This window comes from Ostrea edulis, chromosome 1, assembly GCF_947568905.1.
Source record: "Ostrea edulis chromosome 1, xbOstEdul1.1, whole genome shotgun sequence".
In the NCBI taxonomy this organism is placed as follows: domain Eukaryota; kingdom Metazoa; phylum Mollusca; class Bivalvia; order Ostreida; family Ostreidae; genus Ostrea; species Ostrea edulis.
This window is the reverse complement of record NC_079164.1, coordinates 106,731,715-106,745,134: the sequence shown is the minus strand read 5'-3', so window position 1 is coordinate 106,745,134 and position 13,420 is coordinate 106,731,715. Positions and strand designations below refer to the sequence as shown.

The following is a 13,420-nucleotide window of genomic DNA, read 5'->3' as shown; positions in this document are numbered from 1 at the left end:
CTAAGCTAAATTCTAATGTTCAGCAACAGTATAAAACAAGATGTATTCTTAAAGCTTAAAGGTCATAGGAGACGGTTTTTAACAATACATTTTCTCTCCATAATTATCAACTTTGTTTCATAGACTCCTCATAAAAATACTTTTTAAAGATTAAAAACGATATTAACTCGAAGAAATTGAAGTGCAAAGGTAGTCGGAATAGAAAATTGTTACACGATTATCGTTCCTGATTTCCTGAATTTGTGACGTCATAAGAGACCACACTCAGATTTGCGAATCAAAACAAAAGCACATCCATAGACGATTTATTCGCAACTGGAGGAGTTTTTGAATAGGGAACCATAGTTTGTTATACAACGATATCACTTTGAACTCATAATTAATGTAAATGCCAGCCACATCGACGATTTTTCATCGGAGGACGAAGAAGATCGATCAAGATCCTATTTATTCCGAATCGGTTGAAACAATACTGACTGATTAATGATAAATGTATGATAATTCCAGAGTACATTCTCTGATGACAATGAGAGAAATATAGATAGTTATTACTTGCGCTTTCTAATCCCATGCAGACACAGCGATGCAGCATCGGTTTTTCCCCAAAGGGGGGGGGGTGAAGGTTGACTGACAAAAAAGGTGGGCACCCCCTCATCCCTCTTTGGTTTTATGTACCCAAGTTCCACCCTGACTCGGATATATTTTATAGCCAGATCGAAATTTCCTTTACACACATCGTGAGCGCCGTTTTTTTCAAATTTATTTTCATAGGATTTTTACAAGTATCGTGTACAGTTATTTTAGTTTAACAGATGAATCTAATAAATATAAATGGCTTTAACATTCTTTTACAATAAAATTTGCGACATTAGGGCCTATATGAAGAATAATTTACCATAACATTAGACGCTATAAGGGCTCTTTCTTGCGTATAATGGTTGGAACTGGAAGCCAGAGGAAGAACGAATTCTTCGTCTGGACCAGTTATTGAAGGAACTGTCGAAAAATCCGAATGTCCTGACTGTTTTTGTAGGCCATGCGTTATGGACGAGCCACACAGACAACTTTAGGTAGCCAAAGAATTCTAGAATATATTGAGTCATCGTGGGGTGTGGGACGATGATCGGTTCATAAGCTGTACATAGCCAGAAAATCTGCACAGTATGCAGGAACTCAGGTCGGAAACTGTATGTTTGGCTGTCATACATCGTCGGATACTGGGTATCCGACGAAGGCAGTCAAATGGATACAAAAAAACGTAGAAAAAAGAATAATCTGCCTAATTTATCAATGGTTAACATTCTCATTTATACAAAATAAATTTATCGAGCTTTAATTCTTACATGTTGATTCATTCAACTGACCGGTTGTTCAAAACCCTCGTTTATTATTTGTTTAATTTTTTTACCCTAATAAGGAAACCAACGTGCAATTCCATTTAAAGGGGAAAAAAATCATCCCCCAACTCTTGCATGACCGTAAAAATTGGTTTATTTCACCCGATATAAAAACTTGTAATTTCAAAATGTTCCACCATTTGCTTTGAACATTCTTTTTCAAACAGAAAAGAGGGGGGGGGGGGGGGGGGGGGGGGGCGCCTGATAATGCAACTTTCAACATATAAAGTTAGACCTATTCATCTTCAATTTATTTACTTATGTATTCAGAGAGAAAAATTCTTATCAGAAGAGCTTCATATAACTATTTCATAGTCAGATTTCATTTCTAAACTAATCAGATCATGCATGTTTATACTAAATTATGAATATCTGTACTACAAGTAGTCTACCGTCATTATATACAGTCAACGTTTTGCAGGATTTTCTCGTCTTCGCCGTGCTTGCCGTTGGTTTGTAGCCTAGTCGAAAATAGTTAGAACTGCATCTGGTCGAAGATTTAATTTCATAAACCCATTAGTTTTTGCCAAAGTAGAGTGAATACAATAACGAAACTGATCCTCATCAACCCCCGTAATCGCGTAAAATGATAGTCAAACAACTTCGAGTTCTGTGTTCTCGGTGTAGATTTCACACCCAAGTCTTTCTGAACGTTGGATCATTTAGACAAAAGTATATAGAAATACCTGACTTGCTAAATTACAGTTGAATGTAAGCACATTGAACATTTTGACGGCTAAAACCCGCAGTTGTTAGTATAAACAAATACACATTTGCGTCAGGCTGGTCTCTTTTGACGTCATCAAGCAAGGGAGATAAGTCATCTTACTATTTTGATACTTCACACCACGGCAACATTTGACGGTCTGTAGCGCCTGTTACCTTACGATTTTTTCTGAATGACTTCTTTACATATGTTAAGTAATTAAAGAAGAACACATTTTCGTGCAAAACAAATATTTTTTGAAAATCGACTCCTATGACCTTTAAATGCCCTCAAAAGTGCATACACTGACGAAAGGCTTTACATAATTTTTAACATTAAAACATTAAAAGATATAACTAGTTTGGATCAAAACCCTGGGTTATGAAAGTCACCATTTTTGTACATCCTTTTCTGCTACTCCTAAGTATGCATTCAGATTTTATACAGTATCAGCAAACTTAAACATAAATACTACATACTAAGTTTGGCTACACCCTAATACCAATACCCAAAAATAATTTGTGCCAAGTACAGTTGAAAATAACTATTAAAATCTTCTTAAGTTCTCAAGTAGAAGTAACTGAAGAACTGACTCGATAGAAAACAAATAAATGTAAAGATAAGGAGATACAACACTTAAATCATGTGTAGTAAAATTTGTACATGTTTTAATAATGGACAGGTCTGTAGCTATCTATTCTATCCCAATCCCCCCCCCCCCCCCCCCACCCCACCCCCGGGAGCTACAGTTCTGCAGTTTAAGTAAAACTTGGAAATGATGACACTTTCAATAACGACAAACAATGGACAGATTTTGATCAGAAAAACCCTCATTATGAACAATTACATATCAATGATCCTGCAATGAAAGACAATTTATATCCAACAAATTCCTGCTCTTAGAATTCTTCAATCTTGCCTTTCTTTGCAACACTGGAATGATTATAGATTACTGACTTTGTTCAATAACAGGTTTATCAATATTCAAGAAAAATTCACACCTGAATCTCCTGTTGCTCGAAAGATTAAAAGCAGTCTTAATGGTTTAAATGAAATAATCCATAACTTTTGGAATTAATTGTGAAGCTAATAATCTATAGAGTGGATTATTCTGAATTCAGACCTTTTTGTTTCTTCTGATCATGTTTTTGTGAGTAAATCCATTCAAATTTCATCTTTTTTAAAAAGAAAAAATGCTTGTATTCTTCTGAGATGAAAATTTCAAATTTAGGTTTATTTTTAACCATTGTATTGAAATGTTCTTTTGTGAATTAAGATGCACAACTCTGATAATGCTAAAATGCATAATTTACCCAAGTAGGGTGTATATTGAAGTTCAATATAGATATAGTTTGGATTGAATCTTCAAAAAGAAAAACCTGTTTACAGCAACATAATGAAGATGTTAATTTTCCATATTTCCTTATTTCAGCGTCAATCCACTTGTCACTACAGAGGATGATGTTAATATTCAATATTTCCTTATTTCAGCGTCAATCCACTTGTCACTCAGAGGATGATGTTAATTTTCCATATTTCCTTATTTCAGCGTCAATCCACTGGTCACTACAGAGGAAGATGTTAATTTTCCATATTTCCTTATTTCAGCGTCAATCCACTGGTCACTACAGAGGATGATGTTAATTTTCCATATTTCCTTATTTCAGCGTCAATCCACTGGTCACTACAGAGGATGATGTTAATATTCCATATTTCCTTATTTCAGCGTCAATCCACTGGTCACTACAGAGGATGATGTTAATTTTCCATATTTCCTTATTTCAGCGTCAATCCACTGGTCACTACAGAGGATGATGTTAATTTTCCATATTTCCTTATTTCAGCGTCAATCCACTGGTCACTACAGAGGATGATGTTAATTTTCCATATTTCCTTATTTCAGCGTCAATCCACTGGTCACTACAGAGGATGATGTTAATTTTCCATATTTCCTTATTTCAGCGTCAATCCACTGGTCACTACAGAGGATGATGTTAATATTCCATATTTCCTTATTTCAGCGTCAATCCACTGGTCACTACAGAGGATGATGTTAATATTCAATATTTCCTTATTTCAGCGTCAATCCACTGGTCACTACAGAGGATGATGTTAATATTCAATATTTCCTTATTTCAGCGTCAATCCACTGGTCACTACAGAGGATGATGTTAATTTTCCATATTTCCTTATTTCAGCGTCAATCCACTTGTCACTACAGAGGATGATGTTAATATTCCATATTTCCTTATTTCAGCGTCAATCCACTGGTCACTACAGAGGATGATGTTAATATTCAATATTTCCTTATTTCAGCGTCAATCCACTGGTCACTACAGAGGATGAGCAGAGTACACATGAGAACAATACTGGGACAGATCTGGAACTCCGGGAGCCGCGGCGCATTGAATCCAGACCTGGCAACACTCGCTCTCATTACGAAGAAATCTCTACATTAGTAGACAATATTCCATGCTGTGTTAGCATACAGGACAAACTTTCTTTCAAAATCTTCATTTTCCTTATCACATTTGGTCTGGATTTCCTGGATTTCCTGGTGGACTGGCTGTTTTTTCGGGACATCAATGGCATTAAACCTGGACTTGTGTATGGACCTATAGAAACCTCTATAACCTACTCCATACTGTTTTTTGCTGTAATTGGCACTCTGGCCATTACTTTTGAAATCGCTAATATTGGGAGGGAGATTTTCTTTGAACATGCCTGGATTAATCCAGATCTTGTATCTTGTTTCTTCCTTTGGATTGAAGACATCCCACAGTTGGTTCTGGGAGTCCGTATTGCTCTGTGTCGAGAGGAGGCCATTAGTTTATTCCAGGTGATCAAAGCCGCTGTTCTCCTTTATGGAATAGTTGTCAGAATCGCTCTCCTGTCCCTGAGATACTTTAGGAAGAAAGGCATAGATGCCCTGCAGGGACTGAGGAGAGGATGGAAACATGTAGTCAAGTTTCTCTTCTTATGTGGAATGACTGTAATTTTACTTGGGTCAGTATCTATATTTCTCCTGACCTTGTTTGAGAGAGAGCCAAATGAAAACATTCGTTTTAATCATCCAAAAACCATGTTTGAGGAGGAATATAATGAGGCCAGGTATTTTGACAATGTAAGCATATATTTCAATCATCCCATGTTTGGTGTTGGCAGTTACAATGAAACAAGGAGAATGTATTTCATTCGACTTGTGTCCATTTATGAAATGAGATCCAAAAATTCTGCTGTCTTCAAAATTTCCTACGATGAAATGACAAAAACTAAATTTGCAATCTGGCAAGAGAACAAATCGGGACAGCTCACGGCAAACGAATGCTACAGATTGAACCCATTGAGTGGCACCCTAACACATGACCTCCAGAACTGTCAACAGTTTCTACAAAATAATCGTACTTCATCTATCATCTTTAAATTCCAATTCATCAAGGAGTCTATCCCTGAGCAGAGATTTGGTGACATACATTACAACATTCGGATCAAAGAGCTGGGAACATGTCATGGTCCAAAGAATAACATTGTCACCAAAATCGAACATCATAAACACACAAGTCATTACAGCCAAGCAGTAATACACTATTACAGAACTAGGCTGGGAATTAGTGAAGACCACCATCTGATCTGGGGTGATCATAACCATGCCAGATTCTACAAGTATGATGAAGATCTAATTGATATCACCTCTGTATGGCGGACTGGATTTTCTTTCTGTAAAAGCACGGGAAGTCTGGCTCCTGACATCAGTCAAGGCATAAAAGTAGACTGCAATGTGTGATGTCATCAGTCAAGGCATAAAAGTAGACTGCAATGGGTGATGTCATCAGTCAAGGCATAAAAGTAGACTGCAATGTGTGATGTCATCAGTCAAGTAGACTGCAATGTGTGATGTCATCAGTCAAGGCATAAAAGTAGACTGTAATGTGTGATGTCATCAGTCAAGTAGACTGCAATGTGTGATGTCATCAGTCAAGTAGACTGCAATGTGTGATGTCATCAGTCAAGGCATAAAAGTAGACTGTAATGTGTGATGTCATCAGTCAAGGCATAAAAGTAGACTGCAATGTGTGATGTCATCAATCAAGTAGACTGCAATGTGTGATGTCATCAGTCAAGGCATAAAAGTAGACTGCAATGTGTGATGTCATCAGTCAAGGCATAAAAGTAGACTGCAATGTGTGATGTCATCAGTCAAGTAGACTGCAATGTGTGATGTCATCAGTCAAGGCATAAAAGTAGACTGCAATATGTGATGTCATCAGTCAAGTAGACTGCAATGTGTGATGTCATCAGTCAAGGCATAAAAGTAGACTGCAATGTGTGATGTCATCAGTCAAGTAGACTGCAATGTGTGATGTCATCAGTCAAGGCATAAAAGTAGACTGTAATGTGTGATGTCATCAGTCAAGTAGACTACAATGTATGATGTCATCAGTCAAGTAGACTACAATGTGTGATGTCATCAGTCAAGTAGACTGCAATGTGTGATGTCATCAGTCAAGTAGACTGCAATGTGTGATGTCATCAGTCAAGTAGACTGAAATGTGTGATGTCATCAGTCAAGTAGACTGCAATGTGTGATGTCATCAGTCAAGTAGACTGCAATGTGTGATGTCATCAGTCAAGGCATAAAAGTAGACTGCAATGTGTGATGTCATCAGTCAAGTAGACTACAATGTATGATGTCATCAGTCAAGTAGACTACAATGTGTGATGTCATCAGTTAAGTAGACTGCAATGTGTGATGTCATCAGTCAAGTAGACTGCAATGTGTGATGTCATCAGTCAAGTAGACTGCAATGTGTGATGTCATCAGTCAAGTAGACTGAAATGTGTGATGTCATCAGTCAAGTAGACTGCAATGTGTGATGTCATCAGTCAAGGCATAAAAGTAGACTGCAATGTGTGATGTCATCAGTCAAGTAGACTGCAATGTGTGATGTCATCAGTCAAGTAGACTGAAATGTGTGATGTCATCAGTCAAGTAGACTGCAATGTGTGATGTCATCAGTCAAGGCATAAAAGTAGACTGCAATGTGTGATGTCATCAGTCAAGTAGACTGCAATGTGTGATGTCATCAGTCAAGGCATAAAAGTAGACTGTAATGTGTGATGTCATCAGTCAAGGCATAAAAGTAGACTGTAATGTGTGATGTCATCAGTCAAGGCATAAAAGTAGACTGCAATGTGTGATGTCATCAGTCAAGTAGACTGCAATGTGTGATGTCATCAGTCAAGTAGACTGCAATGTGTGATGTCATCAGTCAAGTAGACTACAATGTGTGATGTCATCAGTCAAGGCATAAAAATAGACTGTCTCCTGGGAACGGTTCATAAATTCGACTCGCTGTTACACATTAGAATTCTATTCTCAGTCGATCTAGAATTTTCAAATACGTAAATGTCACAGCAGTCATACAACTTGTGTACATATTAAGGAAGTTATCAACATTCCCATAAAACATCCATCAATTTCAATATGACAACATTATTCATTTCTGTAATCTTTCCTTCAACCATTTTTTCACTGGAAAATCTGCTTACTTCACTAGTCTAAATGTATTCATCAGAAACGAAAGTTCTTGAACAGACTGAGAGGTGGAAATTTTTCTTAACCACAAAACCAAAAAGCTAAATGTTTGAAAATGTGCTCTTACAATTTAATAACGATATTGCAGTCAATATACAAATGATGTAGCTTTGAGATTTTGCCTTCACTGCCTGTCACATGTAGGGCTGAGACAATTCACTGAAATAAAACTGTTCAATATAAAAGCTTGATTCAATGTTCGATTCATTGCCTCGGTTTTCGGTTCAAAACATTTATTACAAACGGGTTCAGTAAAATACATTAGGCTCGGCCTATACTTATTACTTTCACCTACATGAAGGACAAAATAGCATCCGATAACGGTCAGACTGTTGTTAGCCTCAAGTCTGACAAAAACAATAATGAACTTAATCAGTTCAAGCTACAGAGCCAACAGGCATCTTACCATTTGTCGGTTTGGAAACATTTTGCTTTTGAAATTATGATTGTGAATCTTGGTAATTAAATTTTTCTTCCATGTTGTTATTGGTTTCTTCTGTAAATTGTATCGTATTGAATCATGGCATCGGTATTCCAATATATATCGTATCGTGAAGGGGGCGTATCGTTTCAGCCCTAGTCACATGCAGGAAATCATTCTCACAAATCTTCATTTTAATCCTTTTTTTAAACCTCTAAATGAGTCTTAAAGATTTTTAGCAAAGTGAGAAAACAGTGAGAAAATTGGCCAATGGTTGATCTCCATTTCTCAAATATCTGAGATTTAAAATGCTTTTACCTAATCAAACTCATTGTTCTAGAAACATAGACAACTCCATTGATCAAGGAGGTACTCTATATCATCATAATGACTGACTTCCTTTTAAACCATGAATGAAAATATGAATAGCTACAATATTTGTCTATTCATTTCAAGTATCATTGCCTATTTGAGTAGCTCAGTAGGTTAGCACGTCGAATGCTGAACTGTAGATCGCGGGTTCGAGTTCAGCAGGGGTTTTAAATTTCTTTCATGTTGCTTTCCACTAAAACTCATTTTTTTGACTAAATAAAGTTAATTTGAAAGTTTTCAATTTCAAAATATTGTTGCACATATCCTCCACTTTTCATCCTTATCAAATTTCTCTGGTGTAGCACTCCATCTGAAAGTGTGCAGGGAAGCATGAAGTGCTTGCAGGACTTGCTTACTAAGACTTAACAACAATGTAGTATGCATTATGCCCCCACCTTTATTTTGTGCAAATGAAGATATATATACATGTATCAGTTATATATTTATACCCCTGGAAATACTGTTTATATAATTACAAAATGAAAGTTATTTATCTCATTTACCATTGTGAATGGTTTGAGCGAATAAATGAAATGAGAAACAAAAAGCACATCCAGGTGGCACTATTTTTGTCATGGATGCCTGTTGAGGTTTAGATGTCATTACCATATAATCATTTTTCAGTGACCTTGCTGGTGACTAATATAAACAACATGGCTCTCAATTTCGCTGAGATTTTGATGTCTTTGTTAAATTATATTGGCTATTTGTTTTCTGTCTACTACACATGTCCAATTTTAAGATATATAAGACTGAACCAGCCTCTGAGATAATATAATGAACTCAGATTTAAGTAAAAATTCCAATCACCTGTAAGATGTTCATTATTTTTTAACTAAAATTCTTTTAATTTGCAGACACTAGAAATTTGATGAAATAATATTGAAACAATTTCCTTTTGGAATTGCAATATTCAGATTTTGACTTGAGCTTAACATGTTTCATGATCCTGGGGCCTGGAGTCTGTTGGAGAGCCAACCTAGACCGAGACTGGCATGTGAGAATGGCTGGAGATGACAGCAGGATAAAATCAGTAGAGTACAGCATTATAAATCTCACCTGATTCTTCAGTGTCTCGAGGTACTATTGTAGCATTAGCTGGTTCAAATGCTCCTGTTCTCATGACGTAATCAGTGCTAAGTGCCAGGATGTTGACCCAGTGACCATGACCTTGTAATGTCCTACACAAAACTCCCTGAAAATTAAAACTTGCATTAAGAGATGTCATTGTGTATTCAATCATTTGACGTAATCAATTACAGCATCTTCTCTTTAAATTATAGTGCTGATTTATCATAGAAGAGAAATACATGCATCTCAAGCAGGTCAATGGGGCTGCCTCCATAGAATGCAGGACATAGCCCGTACTGAGGGTCTGGACTCTTACTGAATACATTGATCAAATTAGCAGAATTTCCGCAAATACAACATAAGAAAATCCATGTAATTACAGCAATTTAGTTATAAAGAACAAGAGGTACTGTGAGCAATGCTCACTAAGAATACCCCCCCCCCCCTTACCCCAATCTCCCAAAGGGTGTTGTAAAATAGGTATAAATTACCTCTTTCCTGAGTGTAAAAATATGGTATGCCTTTGTAGAAGAAAATGGAAGATATAGTCCGAACACAAATCCATGGCATAAACCTATAATTTTGACCTTGAGATCAAAGGTCAAGGTCATAAAGAGGTCATGAATGTACATGACACATAGTCTCATGGTGATACACCCATGTCTTATGGTATGACTATGTCAAAACCCTATTATCAATTTTGACCTTGAGGTCAAAGTTCAAGGTCATATAGAGGTCATGAAGGTACCCAACACATGGTGATACACTCATGTGTCAAATATGGTATGCCTATGTCAAAGAACAAAGAAGTTATGGCCCGGACACGAATCCATTGTAAAAAAAACTTTAATTTTGACCTTGAGGTCAAGGTCATATAGAGGCCATGAAGGTACTCAACACATCGTCTCATAGTGATCCACCAGTGTGCCAAATATGGTATGCCTAAGTCAAAGAACAAAGAAGTTATGGCCTGGACACGAATCTGCACAGACAGACAGACAGAGTGATTCCTATATACAATGTATGATAAATATCCGGTAAAGCAAAGAACAAACTATGATGACTATAAAAATTTGTCCTCAAAATACTCAACTATTTTAATTCAATAGATTTGAGCAACCTCTCTATGGAATAAATGCTAAAAATGTGCAATTCATGAATATTTTACATGTTGTAGACAGAATTCTAGTTTTGATGTCTTAATCATGAATAGTCTCCCAAAATTCTCTAAATTTCCTCACAGTATGCTAGATTTTAAATAACAAAGCTTTGAAATGTGTAGGTCCAGATCATAGCACCACTGCCATTTTAGATACATCATATTTGTGCCATTTTACAATTATATTTCAACAAGAAGCCAATGGTCCACATCGCTCATTTGAGTCAACATGGCCATGCTGTTTGGCTGTTGTGATTTTAAAATGGTTTTTTTTCCCAACTTTTCTCATAAATTTTTAATATTGTGGCCCCAACCTAGACCCTAAGGATTTTCACATTACCAAACTTAAATTCACACAACATGGGGATGCATCAATACCAATTACTAACATGACCTTGCTAATCTGGAAAAGGCGATGGTCACAAGGTCAAATATCATAGTATGATATGAAAGGTCTTGCCATAAGAGACCTATGAACAGAATATAAAAGCTCTATCTAAATAGTTCATGAAATATCAAATAGGTTAGGCTTTCTTTAAAGTGGGGTCAAACTCCAATGTAAATGTCACAAGTAGTGATGAAACGATTGTCGCCGATGATCGATTGTCGGTCGTTGAGAGACCTACGATGCTACTAATCGATTACAATATAAAAGTCGCCGACATCGTTGACCAAAGAAAATCCGGAAATCACTTCAACTTTGTTCAAATTTTATTTTCTGTATGTCAAACCCGATTAAAAATAAGCAAACAAAATGGCGGGAGATATGGAGGACGGCAACAAGAACGACATTCAACAGTCAAATAAAGAAGTCTATCTCTGATATCTTTGATACATTGAGATTATAGATAAATTCCATTACTTGGTATACTGAAATTCTGATTTATTTACCTGTGAACAAATGAAACAAAGAAGAATTCAAATGTTGTTTAAATACATTTAATGATTCTGTTAGGAAAACACTTAAATGCCAATTCCGATTATAATCGATTATTAATCGATTACATGTATCCGATTATTGCCGATAATCGATTATGGTTTTTGGTCTGATTGCCCATCACTAGTCACAAGGTGCCAAAAGAAAGGTGTTGTCACAAGGAAGCACACATCAAATATACCCTAGCTTTCACTCACCATTCAAAAGTTATGAGCAAGTTTATCGCAATTCACCTTTGAATTAGAACGCTTTACCCGATATAGTATTGCGTTGTGTGACGACACAATTGAATGAGACGTTTGATGTAATACAACAAGAGTTTTCATTGGCCGATTACAGCCCGCCCACTTTCTCGAGCGGATTCGAACTGTACATAGCTCTCTGAAAAGATCCACCTCTTATAAAAACCTTCGATTTACGGGTCACAAAAAGCTGCGGACGGTTGAGGCCTGAAATCGGTGTATTCTTGTGTTGCTGTCTCATAAACTCAATATAAAAAAATCTTAACATATTTTCCTACTATACTTGCGTCCAAACATACCTTCAAATGTTCATTAAAGCCATACACCACCCGAAAACTCGCAGCTTCAAATGATTTCGTTTGTTGACGTAGCCATGTTAGGTAGCCGGTCAATTCGAACTCTTGCTATTGGTATTTATTCATAAAATCGGTTGTAAGTTATGTATTCGCTCTTCATTTATTATCAACACGAATAATTAATAGAAATTAAAACATTTTTGTACCAGTTTTTGTAATTAGGTAAAATAAGCTCTAGATGAATGAAAATGCTACATAAGCCCATTAGATGGAGATCGGCCGGCGCAGCCGCTCATGACTAATGAAAGCCGCACTGCCGTGAGTTTAGCTTTTTGAATAATTATCATTTTTAGGACTGGGGTGGTATATTATTTAAACAATTTAGCTAAAATATTTGTGGGGAATTAGTACACATCTAGACGCTATTGTGCCAATATGGAAATGAACCGGGATTAGAATTGACTGGCTACCTAACATGGCTACGTCTACGAACGAAATCATCAAAAGCTGTGATCGAGTTTCTGGGTCGTATGGGGCTTTAATAAATATTTGAAGGTATGTTTGGACACAAGTATAGTAGGAAAATATGTTAGGAATTTTTTTTTTTATATTAAATTTATGAGACAACAACACAAGAATACAACTTTTTCTCTTTCTTCCTTTGAAGTTTTTTTCCATCTAGCATCTGGCCGTCCTGACTACTCCCGTATAAGGGAATTTGGGCGGACTTATACATATGGACCAATGAGAGTTTCTGTTGCATTTCGCAATTGTATTACAAACAGATTCAATTGTGTCGTCACACAACGCAATACCATATCGGCCAAAGCGTTCTAATTCAAAGGTGAATTGCGATAAAGCTTCTGACAGACAGGACAAAAAAAAAAAACAACCAAGAAAATCGAAGATCATATGAATTTATCATGATAAATTCATATGATCTTCGATTTTCTTGGGGTTTTTTTTTTTGTTTTTATTTTTTAATTAATATCATTTCTTTATTTTATTTTTAATCCCCTTCTTGTTTGTTATTTATTCAATTATGTTTTGTTTATTTGGTATTTAAAAATAAAAACATGATCTTGGAAATTTAAACATAATGCGCTAGTATATATGTATGTCTATGCAGTTAAATTTGACACAATACACTGTACATTGGCATTCTATAAATAAAATGAAACAAAAAACTTCTTATTACTATACCACGTGCTATTTTCCAAGCA

The 13,420-nt window shown here is 36.1% G+C and overlaps 1 protein-coding gene across 1 annotated transcript in view; it reads right to left on the bottom strand.

The window, feature by feature from the left end:
* The window catches only part of LOC125667554 (notchless protein homolog 1-like), a 59,091-nt gene that overhangs the window by 31,524 nt on the left and 14,147 nt on the right, over positions 1-13,420 (bottom strand). The window contains exon 9 of the mRNA XM_048901100.2: positions 9,552-9,687. Within this exon, the coding sequence (XP_048757057.1) occupies positions 9,552-9,687 (136 nt within the window). The remainder of the gene's footprint in view (positions 1-9,551; positions 9,688-13,420) is intronic.